Genomic DNA, 26,057 nt, shown 5'->3' with positions numbered 1-26,057 from the left:
TTGTGCTAAAGTTAAGCCGATTGTCCCTCAGCTCGTGCAAATATATAATTATGGTAAGCCAGGGCTGTACCCAGGATTTTCGTTCGGGGGAGGTTTAAAAAAAAAGTATCCCGTAGACTTAGTCAAATGGTCAACATTGGAAACCGTCAGTCTGTCCCTTGCATCCGACGATGTGTCCACTAGGCACACTTTTGTATCTCTATGGGACATTTTTTTTCTTTCATGTCGCACTTTTTTTCTATTTTTTAATATTCCATTAGAAAACCAAGTATGTATGTACATAACATATCTAAAGAGCTGAAAAAAAGTGTTTATCAAGTAAACTACCTACAAAACGAAATCTAAACGACGATTTTTCTTCCCTGCATAAACGTCTATGACTTTTTCGTGGTAGACATCAATGTCTTTATGGAGGGCGACCAGGGCTTAATCATTCAGCCTTTCTTGTCCTTTTAAATTTCTTAGCCAGGTTTTTCACCTTCTAATCGTAGAGAAGTTTCTTTCCAGATTAGCAATACTGACAGGCAACTTTGCAACCCCCTCCCCCACTGGGACCCTTTTTAGTTGTGCTCTTACCTTTAAAAAGACATTGGTACTTGTCTGTTTTAACGAACGCGTTCAAAAGGTGAAGTTAGGTTAATCATTATGAAATGTGCCAAAATATGATGAAAATATAATACTGTACAAACAAAATCACGAAAACTACAATTGAGAATTACGGGAAGCACGTGGCTCAGAACGCAATGTATTAAATACCTAACCTTACTTAAATATATAAATATTTAATTAAAATATACCTGTATAGTAGTTTTTCTCACTGAGACTAAGCTAATTATCTCCCAATGCAGACAGCGAAACGAGTTTTACTCATGTCAAGAACTTGTGTGTGGTCGGTATAATAGACAAGTACACAGATATTTTAAGATTAAATAAAAAAAAAAGTTTGTTTAAAGGAAAGTAAGGAGTGACATTAAAACTTAAAACGAACAGAAATTACTTCGTATATGAAAGCTTCCTCATCAACGCCCCACTCTTTACGCTAAAGTTTGATTCTTTCTCTTAACTATACTTTTTAAAACAGTAAAAAAACTGTTTAAACTTTTTGCTGGTTTAACACTGAAAATAAATAAACAAAACATGTTAATTAAATTTGACTACGCTTTTCGTCCTTAAAGGTCAAGCATTAGCAATTTGTTGATTTTCAAAGACAACCACACCTTCTAAAGAAAGCTGCCCGTTTCTCAGCTGTTTGGACCGTATCATTGTCTTAGTTTTTTTACTGGATTCAAATTTTGTAATTTAGGTGCTACTGTTTCCCACCCTACACGAGGCAAGGATATCCATGCGTAGATACCTGCAGAAAACAATGGGCAAAGTTCATAACTTGCAACCCTTCCCTCAGGAACTGTGGGGGTTAAGTCATCCTCGAAGACATAGTTATTAGATTTTTCGATTATGCTGAATAAAATGGCTATCTCTAAATTTTGATCGGGTGACTTTGGGGAAAATATTGGCATGGGAGGGGGCTAACTGCTCTCTACACCTCTATATAATGTTTTTCTGGTATGCTGAATCTGATGAAGTAGTTTTCATTGAGAACACTTGACGTTATGGTCGTGTATCCCGCTTTTTCAAAAATAGGGCAATTTTATCAGGCTCGTAAGTTTTGATGGGTACCGTTAAATTTAATGAATTTTGCATATTTTGAATAAGCATGAAAATTCAATTCTTTGGATGTATCTATTGTTATCAAGACTCTGAGTCTTAAGTTTTGGTTGCTATTGGGCCGCACCTCTCCTTACTCTACAGTTCGTTACCACTGTCTGAAAACGTATCGAGTTGTGTTCGGATATCGACGTCCGGGTATGTTTGAATGCACAGTGAGTATATACGGCACCTATCTTGTGCCTTTTTATGCTGAAATCCTAAATATATAATGAACCAACTTTTTTAGTATTTCTTCAGTGTCAGCAATTCTAAAAAAAATTGTTGCACCTACATTCCAAAATTAAATTTAAAACGAACATAAATTATTATGTAAATGAAAGGGGCTGTCTCCTCCTCAACGCCCCGCTGTTTACGCTAAAGTTTTTTATTGTTTTAAAAAGTAAAACTGGGACAAAGAGTCAAACTTCAGCGTAAAGAGCAGGGCGTTGAGGAGGGGACAGCTCCTTTTATATATGGAATAATTTCTGATCGTTTTAAGTTTTAATGTCGCTCCTTACTTTCAGTTAATAAAAAACCTGTTTTTTTTATTTAATTTCTGAACAGTTTTGAATTAATGCAGACTTTGATTTTGGCTCATCGCACATGAACAATTAAAACGAAATTTGCATATTAGTTTTTGGTTTTTTGGCCAAATGGCTTTCTCAAAGTTTTTTTGGACACTTTTGAGAAGGGGGCGGTGGACACTTTTGAGGGGTGGAGGAGGGGGGCCTAGTTGTCCTCCATTTTTTTTTACTTAAAACGGCCACTAGAACTTCTAATTTTATTTACGAACGTTTTTATTAGTAATAAATATACGTAACTTATGAATTAATTTCGTAACCAACTTCAATATTCATGTATTTTATTACTTATATGAGGGGAGGGGGGTTCGCTCCCCTGTTAATACCTCACTTGTTACACTACAGTTTGAATTTTGCTCAATTTCTTTAAGAATGACACCTGTATCACAAAGGCCGTTTAATTAGAATAAATAGCTCTTTTGAAATTACTAAAAATGCTTTAGTGTAAAGAGCGAGGTACTGAGGAGGGGACGAACCCCCTAATATACGTAATAATTTATGTTCAATTTAAGTTTTAACGTTGATCCTTACTTTCAGTTGAAAAAAAACTTCTTATTTAATTCTTATTTTCTTATCTTTTAAGAAAATACAAATTTTCTTATTTTTTCTTATTCTTAATTTTTTCTTATTTAATTTTTCTTTTTTTTCAAATAATGTGGGAAAATGCAGCGACCCCTTCATGGAAATTCTCTTCCCCCATGATAAATTCCTCCGTGGAAAGATCCTCCCACGTAACCCTCGACACCGACACCCCCACCACCACTAGAAAAATCCCCCCAAACGTTTGAATACTTCCCAATAACCAATACTATATGTAAACAATGGGCGAAGTTCATAACTGCCCTTCCCCCGGGGACTGTGGGGGAGGAAGTCGCCCTCAAAGATATAGTTATTAAAATTTTCGACTATGTTGAACAAAATGGATATCCAAAAAATTTGATCCGATGACTTTGGGGAAAAAATGAGCGTGAGAGGGGGCCTAGGTGCCCTCCAACTTTTTTGGTCATTTAAAAGGGCACTAGAACTTTTAATTTCCCTTAGAATGAGCCCTCTCTTGACATTGCAGGACCAGTGGGTCGATACGATCACCCCTGGGAAAAAAAAGAAACATAAAACAAATAAATTCACATCCATGGTCTTCCTTCTGGCAAAAATACAAAATTCCACATTTTTGCAGATAGGAGCTCGAAACCTCCACTGTATGGTTCTCTGATACGCTGAATGTGATGTTGTGATTTTCATTAAGATTCTGTGGCCCTAGGGGGCGGTTCTTTCTTTTTTCGAAAGTTAGCCACATTTTCTCAGGCTTGTAACTTTTGATGGGTAAGACTAAACTCGATAAAACTTATACATTTAAAATCAGCATTAAAATCCCATTCTTTTGATGTATCTATTGGTATCAAAATTTGGTTTTTTAGAGTTTCGGTTACTATTGAGCCGGGTCGCTCCTTACTTACAGTTTGTTACCACGAACTGTTTGATAACACGACTGTTTTTTCATGATTTTTTGGTTTATTTTTTGCAATTTTCAAACAGTTTCAGTTTCAGTTTGTTTATTAACAAAAAACAAATCACACACTGTAAACTAACTACACACTAAGAGAGCACTGCCCGTAGCGGGTGACAGTATTCATTCATTCATCAAGAAAAGAAATATAAGGTTAGAAAAGAAAAGAAGAATAAGGGAAAAGAAAAGAAAACAAACATAAATTAATAAAACAAAACATAGAGAACTATTGGTAGAAGAAGTTAGGATCTAATTCAATATTTTCCAATAAAAAGCTTTTAACCTTACTTTTGAACTCTGGTAGGCTATTAACATTTCTCAAAGTATTTGGCAAATAATTCTATATTTTCGGCCCGGTAAATTTGATTGAAAAACCAGATGACGTGAGACATCTCGTTTCTATAACTAGTTTACGCATGTCGATTATCATGTTGGTGAATTTCATCATTCCTTCGAAAAGCCGACATAAACGACTCAGCTGCGGTATTAGTTCTTACTTTAAATAAAGTTTCGACAATCTTTTTTTCTCGAAGTCGAGCCACATTTGATATCTTAAGTTTTATTGAAAACGTCTTCAGACTCTGACGAGGCTCAAGCTTGCAAATTTCACGTATAGCTTCATTCTGAAGAATTTTAACTTGGTTCCATTCTGACTTATAATTTGAAGCCCAAATGCTTGTTCCATATAGATATGAGTGGAATAGACTGTAATATAGGACGGGAAAAATAAATTTCAGTCTATGAAGAACGTCAACAGCTCTTGACAGCTTCATACAAAGAAATTTAATGTGGATTGTTCAATCCAGCTTTTCATCAATTATTTTACCTAAATATTTAATGTGGCCTACTCGTTCAATTTCTTCGTGGTCTGCCGTATTTATCTTGCTATTGTAAACTGGGTCATTTCCATGTTTAAAAATGATATACTTCGTCTTTTTTGTATTAAGGAAAAGCAACCGCTCTTCAAAGAATTTAGTTGCTGCCTGGAGGCAAACTTCAGCGTTTGTAATTAGTTGCTCACGGTTTTTATGTGTTAGAAATAGTACCGTGTCGTCCGCAAAATTCACTGTTCATTCACACAAACCAAAAAATGTAATGGTCCAAGAACTGATCCCTGGGGTACCACACAAGTTACATCGAAAGAATCTGATAAGATACCATTAGCAAGTATTTTACAACGTCTATTTGTTAAATATGACCGAATGCATTCAAGTACCGTCGACTTTATCCCATATCCTTCTAATGTTTCAAGAAGGATGTCAAAATCAACACAATCAAAAGCTTTTGTTAAATCTAGAAAAATCGCCAAGGAATATAAGCGATCATCTTGCGCTGCTTTTATATTCATTATAAGATCCGTAATTGTGAGTTCAGTAGATCTGTTTTTCCGAAATCCATATTGTTTATCAGAAAGATTTTTCTTAGCTTCAGAGAATTCATACAGTCTTTTTGCAGCAAGATTTTCATATATTTTCGAAAAAATTGGAAGTAAGCTGATTGGTCGATAGGTATCAATTACTGTTGGGTCTCCTCCTTTAAAATGTAGGATTAGTTTGGATTCTTTTAGTTTAGTATGGAAAATACCTTCGTCAAGGCTTCTGTTTGTAAGGACCGTAAGAGGCTCAATGATTGAAAAATTTTGCATTTCCACCATTGTCTCTTGTTTCTTTAGTTTTTGGAGTTTATCCTTTATTTTTTGTCCCATATTTACAAAAAATAAACCAAGAAGACTTGAAATTTCTTCCGGTGATTTTTTTTTTTTTTTTTTCACTAACTAGTTCTTTTATATGATGTATCTTTTCCGATATATTTGGATCGATGACCGAATCAATTATTTGCCAAGTTTTCCTGGGGTTCCAATTCGCATTTTTAAAACTATTTCGAAAATATATTTCCTTTTCATTGCTTTTTAGCTGGTTTAACTTATTTCTATATTCTTTAATCTGGTGAAAATTCTCTTCGGACGGATCATTTAAATATTGTTTGTAAACAGTTTTGCGGTTGTTAACAGAAACAAGAAGAATTGTATCATCCATGGTTTTTGGGCAAATGCTTACGCTGTGGCTCTTTCAACACAGGACAGTGGCAATTATAACTGCTAGTAATCAAATCAATAAATGACGAATACGCTGAATCTGAACAAACTTGGGCTTGAAAAAAATTCTTCCCGCTGAATACAATTTAAGCTTAATACCTGATGCGCAATATTTTTTTTCTGACTCATCTCGACGATTAAGCCTGTATTTCGGTTCTCACTTTATCTTACTTTTACCCATCACTACATCAGTGGAAGTATCAAAATGATCTGATGTTTGAAATAATGGCACTTCTATGGACTTTCTAACAATATTTTGGTGAGATACAAATATATTATCAATCAGAGTCACGGACGTTAGTATTACCCTTATGGGTATTCGGACTATAGGCAGGTAACCATATGACATACAGTTTTGAAGAAATAACAGATTTCTGTTATTTTGTAACGATAGTAGATCCATATTAAAATCCCCAAGCATTATTACCGAGTACTGATGACACCAACTTTGACAAAAGCTTTTCTAGTTCATCCATAAATATTTCTGTATCACCTGACGGGCTATGATATACCAACTCCATTAGAATTTTCTGATGATTTAATTTTACCTTGAGACAGAATGACTCAAATATTCCTTCAACACGAACATTAAAATGAAAGTATTAGCGAGTAATCAAGTCCTTGTCGCACATAATACGCTGGGCCACCTTTCCCAACTTTTCAAGTTTAATACTTATAACGAGAAACGCGTAATATCAAGCATTTTCTTATCCATACTCTCTGTAAGGAACGTTCTGTCAGCGCTAGAACATCAATTTGATTATTTATACTAAGAACTTCAGATATTTCCTCATATGCTGTCTGTAATGACTGCCAATTTAAGTGACCAGCCCTTAAGTCCAATTTATTCACCTTTTTCGAGCATTCACTTAAATATTTGCATGATATAATATCTATCAATAATTCATTCTGTTCTTTGTCATCTTCACCTAGCGTTGTGTTTATCAAAGAATCCAGGCACAGGGGATTTTTCTTCAAACTGTTCTAGTCGATTCATCTGTATAATGCAATAAATGAACTAATAAATTAATCACTGACCCATTGCGATTAGTCCCTGTCTTCTTACATTACTGGATGAGAAGGATCGGGCAATGCAATTATGTCATCGATATTCGTAATTCGCTTTGTAGTTGACCCGATTTTAGCCATGATTTTTCCGTCTACTGTCCAGACATTCCAATTTCTAACTTTGTCCTTAGTAGCATTGAGGAGGTCTAGCCTCGCTTTTGTCAAAGACTCAGAAATGAAGAGACCTGTTCCTTTTAATTTTTTCCTTTCACCCAGCACTCTTTTCGCCAACAAAATCGTTCTGAAGCTCACCTCAGCCCCTCTCTCCTCTGTCTCGTTGTCAATCTTTCGAACGTCGCTTATATCGGCTATACTGAGGTCACTAATTTCCAGCTTTTCTTTCATAATGTTCAACAGATTTGATGGCACAGTTTGTGAGGCGGAAACCTCTTTCACGCCTTGCATGACCAGCTTTGTTGCCACTGCTTCCTGTTTCAAAGAGTCAACCTCATATCATAGCGAATTGACTGACTTTTCGTAGGTCGAGTCATTTTTTCAATTCGCAGTAGTGACATATTGTACAGATCAAACTTCATGTAGTATTCGGTCTTCAAACTGTTGTCGACAGCTTGATTGATTTTTTTTCAATCTGAGAAGATTTCCTGGCATACTGTCCTTTAGTTTTTCTACATGTTTTGTGATTTCAGCAGAAACCGTTGTGCTAATATTGGCTTGATCGGACGTTATCTTGAGCGCTATTTCATCAAGCGATTCTCGGAGCGAAGTTGCGTTACCCGAGACAGTTCCTCCAAGATCCGGATCTTGAAGCATTTCTTTTAGTGCTTTTGCCACTGCGGGCCTTTTGTTGGTTTTGGCCACTTCATAACCAGCATCGTAATCCATTAGGGACCCAGCAGTAACAATTGTGAGTTCGTTTTTACCTCCGTATCAGAGTACCTGGTACTTAGCACGACAGTCCTTAATTGGTATAACTTTTAGTATCTTCACAGGTCAGCTTTTGTAGTGGGTAAATCTGCTAAACACTATTTACCCGATTGTAAACATCCTTTCCATCAGTGGGCTGGGACAGAAACTATCACTGACTATATCTCGATACTCAAAGTCTGGTTATAGTCCAAAAATAAGGTTAAATGATTTATCGTTTCGAGGTCTCTAATTTAGTCTCTAATTAATTCAATATATAATCCTTTATTACGCCACTGGTTCAGATTCAGTCTTTAATTAATTTAGAGAATAAACCTTTTTTACCACTGGATAAAACTGAAATGAATCCTTTTCACAGAGAAAATAAGTCTTAACAGTACGAAGACTAAATGAAACATCCTTGGTGTGGGTATTTCTCATTCATCTTCACAGCCGCGTTTAATTTTGATTGCTATTCCATTGATGATAGTAATTAAATTAATATATTAATAATTAAATATACCGAAATGCAAGAGTACAATACCTGAATACAATTTTTTTTTTGTTTCAAGGACTTATGGAGCGAAATGTGCAAGATGCTGTAGAACGTTATCCTCTTCTGACTGGATACGCCGTGCCAAGGATCGCGTGTATCACTTGGCATGTTTTGCTTGCGATGCGTGCCGACGTCAGTTGAGCACTGGCGAGGAGTTTGCATTGCTTGACGGTAAAGTTTTGTGTAAAGTACATTATTTGGATGGATTGGATACTGGATCAGCTTCATCTGATGGTGCGTGATTATTTTTTTTTTCTAACCAGACCTTATGATACGTGATTAGTTTTCTATTTTCTTTTGCTTTATTCGAAAATTTCCTGTTTTTAATATTTTTTTGGGCATTTTAATTATCTCAGGTCAAAGAATTTATAGATGTTAGGAAAGTCAATCTTTAATATCTCGAGAATGATTAGCGATATTGATTTGAAGCTTCTAGGGGGTCCTGGAAGGAGTGCTAATTCACGGAAATGTAGAAGAAGAAAAATATTTTTTTTCCAATTTCAAGGGGAGGGGGATAAGTTTTCTGTTCTTCGGTTTTTGCTACAAAGTCACCAACAACGCATATTTTAAAAATCTAGGGGCAGTGGTGCCAATTCATGAAAATGTAGGTAGGAGCAAGAACCGTAGGGGGTTGGGGCAGGGTGTCCAGTTAGTCATGATAAAATTGAAAATAGCTATGAATTAGAAATAAGTAGGTATTTTTCAATGCCTAGGGGGAGTAGTAAAGTTATTAGCAAAAATGATTGATGATGATCGAGATCTTGAACGCACCTTCAGATTTCAAGTCTTTCTTTTACCATTTGCGGGTTCTTTATTAGAGCTATTATAGGCATACGATCTGTCTATATTCCGAGCACATCACCAATCATTTACGCCTTTGCGGAGTTTTCACCCCTAGGGATTTATCACCTTGATGATTTTTTTTTTTTTTTTTTGTTTTACCGAATGATTTTGTATTACCTAGTGATTTTTCGCTTATTTTCGCTTCGCTATTATTTCCTAGAACCTGAATAGCACTAAAATTCCAATGGAAAAAATCTGATTCATAAAATTAGTGTTAGTAATATATTCTTGATGTCAACCCGGAAGTTTGCATTTCTTACCGGAGAAGGTCCAATCCCCCTTTTGTTTTCATTCACGTGATTTTAATTCAAATACATCCAACTTTTTGTTAATTTTAGATACTTTCAAACTAGATAATGTATTTTTCCATATTGAATGCTTTTAAGTTATGGCAATAAATCACAACTTTGTATCTTGTTTATTAAACGATCAGGGACTTCCCTAAACAATTAAAACTGGTTTTTGGGTGAGCTAAGGACAGTTAAAGCATCGGACAAAATAATTTGGGTAGCCTTTAGGGTTAGGAGTGGTCTAGGGTGTCAGACGGGGCACCTGCCCCGGGTGCAGGAATTTTACGGTGTAAATAATCAAATAAATATTCTTGTGGCAAATTTTTTAAAATTTATTTTTATTAAACTAGAGTAAACAGTACAGTTAATAAAGACACTGAAACTCAAACCTCAAATGAATATTTTGACCCTATATCTAAGTGCCTCAGCAAAACATAAATGAATTTGTATATGAACAAGAATTACATTAAAACGTGACCTTTAAAACTTTTTTTAAACAGTCCCAGAATTCTGACTTCAACGAAGTTCAGCCAGGACTGATGTACAGAGGCACCATTTGAATCAAGTCTTGGGGTGGGCATGAACTCCATCTTGGCCCCCCTCCGATTCACTTCGTGTCGCGTAATCATCTAGGAAATGGGTGTTTGACAGAACTCGAGAATTTTATCATGTATCTTACCTACTTTCAAAGTTTACAATGATTAATAGAAAATAGCGTAATTACCCCAAGGGTCGCCAAGTAATTACGCTCTTTGGTTAATAGGCGTGCAGTAATTTCAAATCAGTTGGACAGAATGGATTATGTTGGAAATAATGGATTATTATTACCGGCGAAGGGCCCTTTGTGGTGGGAGCTTGGGCCCCCTGGCAAATCTGGGGCGGGTATTTGCCCACCCCTGACCTCCCCAAATGGCGCCTCTGCTGATGTAATATAATTTATGAAATCGTTTTTAATTTAAGTAGTTTTTAAAGCATTTAGTGAACACTCCCTCATATCCTTACATAAGGAAATATGTTATTTATTTTGAGTTTAACTTTAATTGCTTCACGAACAACCTGCTTTAAACCTGATTTACTGACAATGAGGGAGGATTTTCAGAAAATATTATATGGCTGGGATTATCAAAAACCTTGCTGCTTAAAGCAGAATCAAAAGAATTTTAGCACTATTGGTATTTAAAGCTTTGGAAATATCATTTTTATACTGTTGTTGACGTTTTTCTAAATTCTGGGGGATGGAGACGAAGACCACACTGCCTTTCCATCATAAACAACAAATAAAGAAGTAGAACAACAGGGAATTTTTTCCGTGAGACATTGGAATTCCAAACTTTAAATGAATATTTCGATCCTTTGCCCTTGGACATAGGGTCGAAATATTCATTTAAAGTTTTGAATTCCACTGTTCTAAGGAAAAATTCCCTATTTTTTTCTTGTTCATATGCCGTTTATAAAATTCTGGTGGGTTGTACCAACATAGTAATTGCCGCAGTAATATGGTATTTGACAAACCCCTCTTTGGCGAGTAACTTGAGTTTCACTCCAACCACTAATATCCACAAACCCTGGATGCGGCCTTGTAGGAAGCTTTTCAAAGATCTGCTTTCCACGGAAAAAAATGTCCTTTTTACGTGCCTGAGCTTAAACATTTACAAACTATTTTTTATCTTTATTAGCCTATTTAGAAGCATCTGTTTACCAGTTAACTATCACTGAACTGAAAGTTTTCTTTATCAGAATCTTTGCCAAAAATGTGCTACGGTTCGTGTGAATCTCCTCTGAGCCTGTGGGTAGGAAAAAGTCTTATACCCCACTGCGAATTTACAAATTATTACTCTTTTCACGGTAGGGGCAGAAGCGGGTATGTCGATGTAGCGCGTTAAAACCTGCTGAGAAGTCAAGTTTTTCAAGCCTTGAAGTCTAGTAAATTTAACATTTGGTTCATGCAAGATGCTTAAAAAGAAGTCTTATGTTTACCTATGAGTGAATAAAGGGTTTTTTCCGTAAATTATTACCTCATATTTAATTTCTTGAGAATAATGTAAATAAATTTGCATTTTTGAAAACTTTTAGGTTTAAATCTAGACATGTAGACAGCCAGGCCAAGATTCACAGATGACAGACTGACAAAAATTGTGCTTTTTCGGTCATCCTTCTGGGCCAAACGGAAAGCACGTCATCCCCAAATGCGGTGAGAAGAGGTCAAAATAAAATATTTAAAGGAAGCTTAATGGGGGGGGAGTATAGAGTGGGAAGCTTTATAAATGATAGCTTGGTGCTGCAGTGACCTGTAACTTAACTTTTGATTAATTCAAGATGTTAGATTTGGTTTTTAAAAGTCTTGTGTTTGCTTATGAGTGAGTAAAGGTTTTTTCGTAAAAGTTATAATCTAATATTTTACACTCTTAAAATAGCAGAAATTAACTTGTAACTTTGAAAGTGTATAGCATTACATCTAGCTATCATCCAAATTGAAAGGCCACGTTTCGCGGATAGAGGCTCACCGACTGCCATTTCTTTTTTCTTTTTCTTGTCATCCGTTTGAATAAAAAAAAGTTTTCTCCAAACGGTATGGGGAGAGGTCCAAAGAAGTCTTGTTAGTGAAACGTGTAGGCCACGTTTTATGGACAAAGGACGATAGATGGCTCTTCTCGGCTTTTATTCCGTATTAGGGGCTGCCCTCTCCTTAACCACCCACCCTTTACACTAAAGTTGTATAGTTTTATTTTGCAAACGTCTAAGAGTCCCATGAATATGCAACAAATTGCTGATCTAAACATTTTAACTGAAAATTGTATATTTGTTGTTGTTTTTTGCAAGTTCATTCCTATGATCAATTTTTGATCATAATTTTTTATCATAAATTTAAAAACTTTTTGAAAAAAGAGTTTTTCTAGAAAATTGAAGATCCGAATTAAACGACGAGAAGAAATAAACCCTATAATTATTCAATGTTAGACGGGCCTGAATTACTATCGAAGAATAAATTAAACCCAAATTGAAGAGGAATTAATATTCATTTCTGCTCGTCTAACTCTTTAATATGGCTCTTTACTTTTTTATATATTTTTTTTTCTCGAAATACTATTATTTTATTTATTTCTGCTCATTTTTGACTGCCAGAATTTTATTCTAGTCTAATGTTACGGATATCATTCCAGTTTTCAGGTTTTCGGTTCTAATTTATATTTTTAAGTTGCATAAGGTAATCTAAGCCTTACCTTTGATTGTGTTGAAAATAATTAATATCGAAAATTCATTCAATTTGAAATCAAGATTTAAGACGGTTCTGGAAGTAAGCTTTTGACCCAACAGCAATTTCTAGATAATATAGGCTACTTAAAAGAATCTTCGCGGGAGAATGTTCCAAAACTTACGTATGAATGATAATAGAATGAGAAAATGAATACATCGGACACATCACTCAACTTTCTTTATTTCTGACTCTATTAAATAAAAAAACATGTTTTTTTTAGCTGAAAGTAAGGAGCGACATTAAAACTTAAAACGAACAGAAATTACTTCGTATATGAAAGGGGCTGCATCCTCATCAACGCCCCGCTCTTTACGCTAAAGTATGACTCTTTCTCTCAACTCTGCTTTTTAATACAATAAAAAAAAAAAAATAACGTAAAGAGCGGGGCGTTGATGAGGAAGCAGTCCCTTTCATATACGAAGTAATTCCTGTTCGTTTTAATTTTTAATGTCGCTCCTTACTTTCAGCTAAAAAAAACTTGTTTTTTTTTTATTTAATTTCTGAACGTTTTTGAATCAATGCGTGTTTTGTTTTTGGCTCTCCGCAGATGAATAATTAAAACGAAATTTGCAAATTTATTTTTATTTTTTGTCTAAATGGCTTTCTCAAAGTTTTGATCGAATGATTTTGAGAAAAAAGGGAACGGTGGAGGAAGCCTAGTTGCCCAATTTTTTGGTTACTTAAAAAGGCAACTAGAAAATTTCCTCAAGTTTGCAATCTAATAAAAATAAATTTTACATTATTTTAGTATTATATTTGAAAAGATAAAAATGGTGTTATAATATTTTTGAGATGCAGGGGGGGTTGGACGCAAAGTTGAAGCAAACTGCATTTTATTTGTTTCGATCCCAGGATATCTGAAAGTTTAATATTCGTTCTAAATAAAAAAGGAATTGCTTTAAACGAGAAAAATGTTCCTTTCTACAGTATATTTTCGAGTTTTGCTTAAAAACAAACATTAGAAATCATAAATAAAATAAAAAAAAAAACGCCAAAGGTTAAAACACAAATGGCAAAAAGTTTTTGCCAAAGTTAAAAACGCATAACGAATTGTTGCTATATAATCACAAATAAACCCACTTTTATTTGTTTCGATCTCAGGCTATCTGAAAGTTTTAATATACGTTCCACTGATAAAGGAATTGATTTAAACGAGAAAAATGTCCCTTTCTACAGTATATTTTCAAGTTTTGCATAAGAAAACAACATTATAAATCATAAATAAATAAATTAAAAAAAAAACGGCAACAAATTGTTACTATATAATCACAAATAAAGTCAATTTTATAGGTTTATGGCGTCTTGTATTTTAAAAGACCAAACGTAGCGTTGGAACAAAATAATATGCTCAATTCTTAGCATTGAAATGCACAAAAGAAAAGCATTGAAAGGAATACCAGCTAAAAGTCGATTTGCTGTTATTTCCCGACCTCTAAATTAAAGACAGTCGGATGCATTTTGTTGTAGTTTGTTGTAGGCTTCATTCTCAGAGTCAGTTTACAAGGAAATTCATTTGCTAGCTAAAATTTTGCCAGCTTTTCATACTTGTTTATTAACTGCAAATAACTAATGCAATACTTTTGTCCAAATTGTAAGGTCTAGCGGCAATTTAGCAATGAGTAAGAACCCATTTTCCTCCGTTCCTAGTTATCTTCATTCAAACATGAAAGAATGGGCTTGTGCAGTTAAATAGCAACAATTATTTCTTTGAATAATTCCATGGTGTGAATACGCAACTTTATTCAAAAATATGCAAGGAAAAGCTATATACAGTAAAATAGCAATGGAAAATTTGTTTGCATATTTCTAATCAGATATTATACCTGAGACGAAAAAAGAAAAGTATTTACCGACATTTTAAAGGCACAGCAAAGAAAAGGCTCAAAAACCTGAGCTAGAAAGTGTCTAAAAGATTTGATGGTCTTTAAAAACGCCGTTGGGTAGGGGGACAGTTCAGGGGGACCATTAACCACCAAAGCCATATAATGTACGACCTTGACGCTTCAGAGCGTAGACTACATCCATTGCAGTTGCAGTCAAAATGTGACTCTGTCGCGTGGCTAGCATAATTATGCGGAACGTAGCATAATTAGGAACCAAATGCATCCAAGCATAATCCTCCTTAAGATAGCATAATCGTAGCATAATTTAAGACGATGTAGAACAACTCATAAAGTCACATCAATAAAACGAACACCAAAGATGGTTTATCAATTTAAGATGGTTATGGTTATCAATCAAGATGGTTATAATTTTTCGACCAAACTAAAGTAAAATTTTCTGCACAGCGTTTAGGTGTTTAGGTTTCTACATTACCGCAGCGACACAGACGCTCAAGCGCTTCCCGCAAGGTGATCCTTTTTTGCAGTCCCTTCAGTTTGTTAATCCCAAGATGGCCCTGGGAACTGAAAGAACCAGTATTCCGTCACTAGGTGTCGTAGTGAACCGATTTCCAAGTATCATTTAAAAACTCACAGATATTGACTCCCAGTGACGCAAGCTGCCACATGCTTTTAGTGACTCTGAAAAGATAGATGTGAGAAAAGGTACTACAGATTTAATGTGGAGAAACATGCTCGAAATGAGAAACTTTACCGACGAAAGAGTTTTCCAGATCTGGCAGAGCTTGCCGAGAGCAATATTGCCAGATGTAGCGTAATTATGCGGAACGTAGCATAATTAGGAACCAAAAGCATCCAAGCATAATCCTCCTTAAGATAGCATAGTCGTAGCATAATTTAAGACGATGTAGAACAACTCATAAAGTAACATCAAGAAAACGAACACCAAAGATGGTTTATTAATTTAAGATGGTTATGGTTATCAATCAAGATGGTTACAATTTTTCGACCAAACTAAAGTAAAATTTTCTGCACAGCGTTTAGGTCCTTAGGTTTAAGTCAGCGTTTAGGATCTAATGTTTGTATTACATATATGAGGGGTTTACCCCCTCGTCAGTACCTCGCTCTTTACACTAAGGATAAAATTTTTTCCCAATTCATTAAGAATGACCCCTGTATCACAAAAGCCGTAGAATAAATAGTTGAAATCACTAAAAATAATTTAGCGTAAAGAGCGAGGTATTAGGAGGAGGTGATCCCCTCATATGCGTTATAATTTCTGTTCGTTTTAAGTTTTAATGCTGCTCCTTACTTCCAGTTGAAAAAACTTTTCATATTTATTTTTTCATTGTTTTTTTTATAATGCTAGAAAATCCTGCGCTCCCTTCATGGAAATTTTCTTCCCACATGACAAATTCCTCGATGGAAAGTTCCCCCAACATATCCCCCTCTTGTCAACCCCTCCCCCAACCAAAAAATCCCCCTGAAAACGTCTGTACACTTCCCAATAACCATTACTATATGTAAGCACTGGTCAAAGTTTGTAACTTGTAGCCCCTCCCACGGGGACTGTGGGAGAGTAAGTCGTCCCCATAGACATAGTTATAAGGTTTTTCGACTACGCTGAATAAAATGGCTATCTTAAGAATTTTTATCCGTTGACTTTCAGGAAATAATTAGCGTGGGAGGGGGCCTAGGTGCCCTCTAATTTTTTGGTCACTTAAAAAGGGCACTAGAAATTTTCTTTTCCGTTAGAATGAGCCCTCTCGCAAGATTCTAGGACCACTGAGTCGATAGGAATACCCCTGGGGGGAAAAAAATAAAATAAAATAAACACGCATCCGTGATCTGCCTTCTGGCAAAGAATACAAAATTCCACATTTTTGTAGATAGGAGCTTGAAACTTCTAGAATAGGGCTCTCTGATACGCTGAATCTGATGGTGTGATGGTCGTTAAGGCTCTATGACTTTTAGGGGGTGTTTCCCCCTATTTTCTAAAATAAGGCAAATTTTCTCAGGCTCGTAACTTTTGATGGGTAAGACTAAATTTGATGAAACTTATATATTTAAAAAAAATTCATTTTTATATGAGTGTATGCTTTGTACGGAGTGAAAAAGATTTCATTTTGACAACTTGGGTGATATAATGTCTTTTGCTAGAGTTCGACGTCCCCTTCGACTTTCCTTGAGAGTTTCAGCTTAGTAATCCTTACCCATTCTTGAGATATTTCGGTACTTTTGTCTTATAGGCACCACACTCAAGATCTTGTATCGAGAGCATGAGCAATAACCATTTTTCATGCTTTTTATACCAGAAAATATTAGCTTCGGCTCGATGGGAAACTACATCGTAGCTATATTTTAATTAAATATTTTGGTTAGATTAGTTTAGGATATGTATTTAATATAATGCGGTCTGGGCGGTCCCTTTTCATAATTGTTTGTTGTAGTTTTCACAATTTTGCTGAAAAAGTATTATTTTCATCATATTTGGTTTTATTTCATTAGTATTAACCAAACTTTACTTCTTGACAGAACTTGAGTGTGGTGGCTATAAGACGCAAGTACCTATATTTCATATGCGTTCTTTTGGCAATCAGGATACACATTGTGTCTCACGATTTATTTCAACATCTCTCAAAGTTTCCTGAAAATTTCAATTTAAAATCCTTAACTTTCCTGAGATACTGGGAAAAAGTCATTTTGACAACCTGGACCTAGAATAGTGTCTTCTAATCTACTTCAATAGCGTCCTCAATATTCATTGATATTTCCAATTTAATCCTTTTTTTCCACTTAATGCCATTTCTAAGGAGTTTTATTGAAATAAAGTCAGGTATTCCTGAGATATTGAGACACTCTACTTTGACAGCCTGGATTCATATAGGTATTTGGTTTAATTCAGTCTTACTTCAATGTTCCATGGAAGTTTCAACTTAATACCCTTAGCTGCTCCTAAGATATTGCAAAAGTGGTATATTGACTCCGCCTACAATCATACAGTCAGTCCCAAGCCTGGAAAAAGGAGGAGGGTTCGGTGACTGACAAGCAACCTGTACCTGGAAAAAAAATTGCCATAGAAACATCTAATTTTTTGAGAGCCAACATGATACCAAATATACAACCTGCTGACGACTGTGGACCGCCCTTGGACACCATGACGGTGAATTTGGACCGCCCCCGGACACGTTTTTTGAAAGCAGATTGTCTAATAAAACTTGGCCTTTGGAACGTGAGGACCATGGCTCCACTGTCAAAAACATTACAAGTTGTTAATGAAATGGACAGATATGGCCTCGACATCCTTGCTCTTTCAGAAGTCCGTTGGACAGGTGCAGGCAGTCAAACCCTAGAAAACGGATTCACAATCCTGCACAGTGGCTCCGAACAAAAGAGAGAATCAGGTGTTGCCATAATGCTGTCCAAATCTGCGTCCAGAGCTCTAGCTAAATGGACACCCATAAATGAAAGGATCATCGAGGCACAGTTCATAGATCAACAAGCCAAACAACAGTTGTCGCATGTTAGGCACCAACTAACAAAGCAGATGATAGCACAAAAAAATGTTTCTACAACACCCTACAAGCTGTCACCGAAGATATCTCCAGCCGGGATCTCGTCTGCTTTGTTGGTGACTTCAATGCCAAAGTGGGGAGGGACAAGTCCTACTGTCCTGAAGTTCTGGGCAGTCAAGGTCTCGGCGAACTCAACAAAAATGGGTCACTGTTAGTTGACTTTGCTCTAACAAATGACCTCATCATTTTCGGTACTAGCGCTGCTACTATTAATTGATAAAAAAAATGTTCCACGAGATAATTTTTTCAAAGAAAGGTAAAGAGCTCCATTAAGCCAAAAAATGAGCAGAAATAAAGTAAATAGCCTTCCAAGCGCGTAATTTTTACTTTACTAAAAAAAAATTACCGCGGATTGTCAGTTTACTATACATTTGCTGATATTTGTTCCTTAAAAAATATGAAAAAAAGTTTCAACTATTTATTCTATGGCTTTTGTGATTCAGGGGTCATTCTTAAGAAATTGGGACAAAGTTTAAGCTTTAGTGTAAAAAGCGAGCTACTGACGAGGGGGTGAACCCCCTCATATACGGAATAAAAACATGAGGATACATAAGTTCGTTACGTAAGCTAATTTGTACTATAATTTGTAATATAAAGCTAATTTCTAATTTGTAATATAATACGTATATCTTTTACTAATAAAAACATACGTAAAAAATTAAAAGTTCTAGTTACCTTTCTAAGTAACCAAAAAATCGGAGGGCAACTATGCCTCCTTCCCGCTCCTTTTTTTCTCAAAATCATTCGACCAAAACTATGAGAAAGCCATTTAGCCAAAAAAAAAAAATAAATTTGCAAATTTCGTTTTAATTATTCATCTGCGGAGAGCCAAAATCAAAACATGCATTGATTCAAAAACGTTCAGAAATTAAATATAAAAAACATGTTTTTTAACGAAAAGTAAGGAGCGACATTAAAACTTACAACGAACAGAAATTACTTCGTATATGAAAGGGGCTGCTTCCTAATCACCGCCCCGCTCTTTAAGCTAAAGTTTTTTACTGTTTTAAAAAGTAGAGTTAAGAGAAAGAGTCGAACTTTAGTGTAAAGAGCGGGGCGTTGATGAGGAAGCAGCCCAATATACGAAGTAATTTCTGTTCGTTTTAAGTTTTAATGTCGCTCCTTACTTTCCGTTAAAAAAAACTTGTTTTTTTATTTAATCTAGTGTATGAATCTAACGTTTGACATTAGAATTTAAAATGATATTAATAGATTAGATTTACATTAAATTCGTTTAAGTTCATCTATTTCGCAAGTGTGATACTGCTGATATAATTTCAGATGGTGATGATTTGAGAGGAAACTCAAAATCCAAAAGGGTACGAACAACTTTCACCGAAGAGCAGATGGCCGTACTCCAAGCTAACTTTGTTCTTGATTCCAATCCAGATGGCCAGGATCTTGAAAGGATAGGAAATTTGACTGGGTTGTCCAAAAGGGTTACACAGGTATTGGTTGACTTTAAATAGTTAATTACTAATGACATCAAAATAAAAATATTTTTTAATATAATGCGTACCTTTCTTGTTTTTAGCAAAGCAGTAGGTCTGTATAACCATAAAATTATAGGGAAATTTTACTATCAGTTTATTTAACAGCCAGTGTGTTTATATAGCCAAAAAAAGCTGTAGCCAGTAACTTTGTATAGGCAAATAGTTTATAGCCCATAATATTCAATAGTCATATATTGTTAATAGCATAATTTTTAGAAATTATAATGCATAGCCTGAGAAGCAAGTTTGGTGGTTTTTTTTTTTTTTTTTTTTTTTTTTTTTTTAATTTCAATTTGGCTCCATCGCTTCTATTTGAAAAACTTGGTGAAATTGCTATTAATTTTGTAACAAGTGCTTGGTTTCCACAAAATTCGCTCCCATGGATTTCTGAGTTACTACTACTATTGCTAACAACTCACCGCAGCGCAAATCCGCCTGAGGCCAACGCAGCTACGCACGCTCCTCCACATCTTAATCCAATCAACGCCTCCGTCTTTACACCCTCCCAGAAGGTTTCCATTTCTCTTAGATCTTTCCTTGCGATATCTTCTTATTCCAAGCACGGCCGGCCTGATTTTCGTTTATCCCTAGACAGTTGGCCGAGAAGGACAATCTTTGGCAATCTGTCATCCTTCACCCGCAGAGCGTGCCCTAGCTGTCTCAACCTTTCCCTCGTTATAGCCCTAGAAAGTGGGATTGAACCACGCTTTTCGTACAGCCTACAGATTGGAATATGGTCAATCAGTTGGGTACCCGAAACAATTTATGGGAAGATTTTTTCGAAAACATCTAGAATATCTTCCTCCGTTTTTCAGAGCGCCCATGCTTCAGTACCATATTTGACCGCTGTCATCACTGTAGCTCTCAGTATTTTATTCTTGGTTTGCAGGCTTATCTTACTATTCTTCCAAGTTTTTTTTTTGTAACAGTGAAAAAAGACCTTTGGCTTCCCCATTTTATTTGGTGTTCTCCCAATGTCTTTCCTGTGATCCTAAAGACGAAGTTTGTCAAACTGATCCAAATAAATGGGGATAGAACAGAACCTGTTTAACTCTTGATTTAATATATTCTACTAACCTTATTTCCTATCTTAACTGCATCAGTATTATCTTAGTAATTAGCACTAATCACTTTAAAATATTTATCTGGTATGTCATACAAGGATAAAACCTTCGCTAAAGCTCTTTGATTAGGTGAATCATACGCTTGTTCATAATCTATAAAACTGAAGACTAAAGGTGTTTTGTGACTCAGGCGCTTCTCAAGTATTAACTTAAGAGTGAAAATTTGGTCAACAAAAACCTCCATCCTTCCTAAAACTTCACTTTTCTTCTCTTAAAACTTCATCTGTAGCATCTCTAAGTCTAAAAAGTATCATCATGCTTAGTAATTTGCTACTTACAGAAACTAGATTTCCGAGCCTGTTGAATAAAAGTCTGTGATTAATATTACTATACAACCGTTAAAAATCTAAACACGGTAATTGTCGATTTAGTGATTGTTCATCACACTTTGATTAATTCAGAGGCCAAATATCTACATAGATAATTATAACAATGTAACCAATATAAAAAGTATTACCAGTACATAGCTAATAGTTGTGTATAGTCAAATAGTTTACAGCCAATAATTGCCAATAGCCACGTATAGCCGAAAAAGAAGTATGCAACTAAGTTTAATAAACATATATAATCTAAGAATAACCAGTACATAGGTGATAGCCTCATATAGCCAAATATTTTATAATCAATATTAGCCAATGTATATATATATATAGCCGGATAACAAGTATATGTCAAAGCATAACAAGGATACAATACCTAACTGAAACACATAAAGCCAGTATAACGGGTTGGTACTTGCAAGGATTTTATTTAAAGACCGCTTTTTAAACCTCTGAAGTGGAAATATTATTGTCAGTTGTAAAGAACAGTCCCATAAGGGGGATGTGGGGCATATCATTTACAAAACTTCTAGGCTACTCTCATCGAGTTGCAGAGAAAGGTCACTTAAAATGATATTAATAAGAAAAAGTCATGGCATTCAATTTTTATACATTTCTTATCCCACGCTCGATCGAATTGGATACAAATAAATACAGCTGACCTTAGTTAATCATATACATGTTAGGTTACTGTGACATATTTTGTGACTTGTTAGGTTACTGTGACATGGTTATTGTACATGTTAGTGTGAATGTCCGAAATTCCTTTTTTTTTTCGCTTGGATTCAATTAGCTTAGCGAATCAGCTTTTTCAGTCTTTGATATTCAAGCTTTGATGGTAAAAAGTTAAGTCAGGTTAGGTGAAATTAGGGCATAAGTCTTAAAAATGGTTTAAAAAACCTAAGCCAACCTAACCTAACTTGTCACCATCCAACCTTACATAAAACTGTAAAAGTTGACTGTCAGCGCTGACTAAATCCAAGGAGAAAGTTTGACCTTAATACTCCATACTCTTTTGGATATCCAGGATCAAATATACCCTCTTTTCTTGATAAAAATCTTACATGTAGGCAACTTGCATAGCTTACAGTCCTTGCATCCTACAGCCCATGCACCAGGGAGTGAGGGTTGTGAACCCTATGTTCACAGTTATTTAAACTTTGTACTCTTTTAAATTAAATGGCTATCTTAAAAAGTTTTATCATATGTATTTGAAAGAAAAAGGGGCGTAGGGTAGTCCGATGGCTTTCAGCTCTTAAAAAAGGTACTGGAACTGTTGACTTCCGACCCTTAAACACTTTTATGAATTTTCTTGACAGGTTTTTATATTATGACTTTTAAAACAAATAATTCCAACGTGGTAGAACAAGTAAATATTTTAACGTATGTTATACCCCATGATAATGCCTCATATATGTAGAATGCTGAAAAACTAAGCCGGCGGGTTTAGTTGCACGACGGATCAGTTTCACGAGGGTTCAGTTAGACAGGGGGTCAGTTGCACGAAGGTTCAGTTGAATGGGTACTGAGTTGCAGGGGGAAACGGGGGTTTGGTTATATGGGGGCTCATTTACCCTTGGGTTCAGTTATACGCACACCAGTTTGAGCATCTAGCATGCGAAGTGCAAACTTCATCAAAGGATTAATTACACCCTTTTGTTTGAAATGGATGCTCTTTAGGAATTGGAATTGGCTCATCAACCCCTGCTGTTTGTACTTCAGTTCAACTGTTCTTTTTAAATACTTGCTAATAAACAAATATATTTACAACGCATTGGTAATATTTAAATGTATTTACTAAGTATATAAATATATACTATAAATATATGAATAAGTTTATGTAAATATATATATATATATACATATATATATATATATGCTTCAGCACGGCAAAAATTTAGTATAATTTAATGATAAATTGTAAGGTGTTGAAGTGTAGAAATGCATCTAAGCCAATCCATTATAGATTGTAATTTTCAGGTATGGTTTCAAAATATGCGTGCCCGCCATAAAAAGCACCTCACCAATAAGCCTCATTCTCGTCAAAGAGGAAGTAGTATTACCTCTGTGGTAGAACCCCCAACGTTAAGAATGGATCAACCTGACATGCATAGTCCTGGTTTCAGCTCACACATCTATTATGATTCTTACAATCAGCCTTCAACTCCAATGGAAACGAGTCAAGGTTCAGTTATTTGTTTCTTGTTCATTTTTATTTATTTTATTTTGTCTCATTCTTTATTTTGCTCTTTGTTATTATTAATATGACCTATCTTCAAATCCAAAAGAGACAATCCAATTTTTTTTTGTTCATTTTTCATCTAGTTTTACTTCTTTTTTCTTTTATTTTTTTTATTCTTTATTTCTTTTTTTCATGGCACTTAGTATTTACCGAGCGATCGCAATTTCTGTCTGTCTGTATGTCTGTTGGTCCCAGTTTTGCTAGTTCGGGCATTTCCAGATTAGCTTGGAGGATGAAAGTTGGCAGCTGTATCAGGCAGCTTTAATCACCAATAGATTAAATAATTCAACCTTCAATTCAACTAGAGGTCTAATAAGTTCAAAAAAATCTATTTTTCTGACGTCAGAAACCCTTATTAGACATCAATCTTTTTATTGTGTTTGAAACGTTTTCTTAGATAAGGTGAAAGATGGTTAGGGGGGAGTTAAGGGGGGAGTGAAAGATGGTTAAATCGGGAAAATTAGAAAAAAATGAGGTATTTTTAACTTACGAATGGGTTATCGGATCTTAGGGAAATTTCATATTTAGAAAGATCTCGTGTCTCAGAGCTCTTTTTTTAAATGCCAACCGGCTCCTGTGATATTGGAGGGAGTTGGAGGGGGAACCGGAAATCTTGGAATACGATTAGAGTGGAGAAATCGGAATGAAACCTGGTCGGAAGAATAAGCTCAAGTCCTAGATACGTGATTGACATAACCGGAACAGATCCAATCTTTTTGGGGGAGTTAGGGGGATTTCTAGTGCTTTGGTGAGCTCGAGAATAAGCACAAGCTCTAGATGCGTGATTGTCATAACAGGACTAGATCCGCTCTCTTTGGGGGGGGGGCGTCAGTGCTTTGGCAAATTCGGTGCTTCTGGACGTCCTAGGACAATAAAATTGGTATGCGTGTCAGGGACCTGCACAAATTGACTTGACAATTTGTCGTTTTCTCGATTTGACCATCTGGGGGGCTGAAGGCTCTTGGCTCTTCCGATTTCGTCACAAGTGCCATATGAGTTTTTTGTTTTTTTTACTATGTCTGACAAACTATGAACTCTATAATCATGCCGTCCACAACAACAAAAGTGTCAAAACAATTTTTGTTTGTTCATCACTTTTTTGGTTGCATTTCTTTTTTCCACTTCTTTACTCTTGCATATTTTTATATTTTTCTCGTTCAAAAGAATGTACTCATAATGGTGATTCCAAATATATAAAATGTATAATAAAAAATATAAATGTATATAAAAAATATATAATTCAATAAATCTAGTGTTACCCATCAAAAGTTAAGAGTCTGAGAAAGCTTTCCTGATTTTGAAACAAGGGGGTAAACACCCATTAAAATTCAAGGAATCTCAATAAAAGTCCAACCGCCAGGTTCAGGCTATCTGAGTTACTATTGTAGAAGTTTCAAGCTCCCATCTGGAAAAAAAGGTGTTTTTTCCAGGGGTGATTGCATCGAACCAATAGTCCTAGAATATTGGGTAAGGGCTCATTCAAACCGAAATTAAAAGCTCCAGAGCCAATTTTAAGTGACCAAGAAGATTGGAGGGCAAATATCCCCCTCCCACCCCTCTTTTTCCTCAAAGTCTTCCGATCAAAATTTTGAGATCTGGTTCAATATAGCTGAAAAGTCTAGTAGCTATGCCTTTGGGCATAACTTGATCCACCACAGCCCCTGGGGAAAGGTCTCTAAGTCATGAAATTCGCCCATTACTTGCATATAGTATTTGTTACTGGAAAGTATACAGAGATTTTTGGGGGCGTTGGCTGAATTTTCTTCTGGAGGATTTCTACGGAGAGAATTTTTTCAAGGGAAGGGAAGTTCCCGGGGGGTAAAATTTCCTGGGAAAAATTACATCTTGGGAATTAATTCTAATTAAACGGCCCTTATGTTTCAACGGTCGTTCTTTAAGAGTTGGGACAAAAATTCTAAATTTAGCGTAAAGAGCGAGGTATTGAGCAGGGCACAACCCCCTCATTTCAGCTGAAAAACTTGTTTTTCTATTTAAATTCTTCTTTATGACCGATATAATCAGGCTGGCTTCAACACCGAAAGAGACGATCTAGAATTTACTGGTTCATTTATTATTCGAGTTTATTTCTTCTTCTTTTTTCTTATTATTTATTAGTCTTGATTTTGTTTTTATTCTTTATTATGGCCGGTATAATCGTGAGTCAACACCAAAAAAGAAACAATTTAATGTCTCTTTGTTCATTTCTTATTCGATCTTACTTCTGTTTCTTATTAATTATCTGTTTTCTTATTTTTATCTTGAATGACATAATCATTAAATCTGCAACACCAAAAGACAATTTGATGGTCATTTGTCCATTTCGTATTTGATTTTATTATTGTTATTTTCTGCTTTGTTTTTCTTATTTGTTGTTTTTCTTATTCTTATTTTTTCTATTCTTTTATTTTCTCATTGTTTACTATATTTGGTATGTTTTGACATTTCAATGTTTTTCAATTTGAGACAGTTCAATGTTTTGGTTTTTTTGTTAATTACTTAGTCGGTTTTATTTCTTTTTCTTTTTCTTTGTTATTCCTTACTCTGTTCTTATTGTTCATTATGTCCGTTTATAACCATTTAGTGAGTAACACCAAAAGAGACGATTTAGTTTGCTTCTTCGTGTCTTATTTGGGTTTATTTCTTTGCCTTTTTTCTTATTATTTATTTTGTTTATTTTGGTTTTTGTTCTTTGCTA

At 35.2% G+C, this 26,057-nt stretch overlaps 1 protein-coding gene across 1 annotated transcript in view; it reads left to right on the top strand.

The window, feature by feature from the left end:
* LOC136040214 (LIM/homeobox protein Awh-like) overlaps positions 1–26,057 on the top strand; it is a 47,054-nt gene that overhangs the window by 17,907 nt on the left and 3,090 nt on the right. Inside the window, exons 5-7 of the mRNA XM_065724409.1 lie at positions 8,395–8,612; positions 19,465–19,631; positions 23,101–23,305. Coding sequence (XP_065580481.1) covers positions 8,395–8,612; positions 19,465–19,631; positions 23,101–23,305 — 590 coding nt within the window. The remainder of the gene's footprint in view (positions 1–8,394; positions 8,613–19,464; positions 19,632–23,100; positions 23,306–26,057) is intronic.

The sequence above is a fragment of the Artemia franciscana genome, chromosome 20 (assembly GCF_032884065.1).
Source record: "Artemia franciscana chromosome 20, ASM3288406v1, whole genome shotgun sequence".
In the NCBI taxonomy this organism is placed as follows: domain Eukaryota; kingdom Metazoa; phylum Arthropoda; class Branchiopoda; order Anostraca; family Artemiidae; genus Artemia; species Artemia franciscana.
This window is presented reverse-complemented; position numbering and strand designations above follow the sequence as displayed.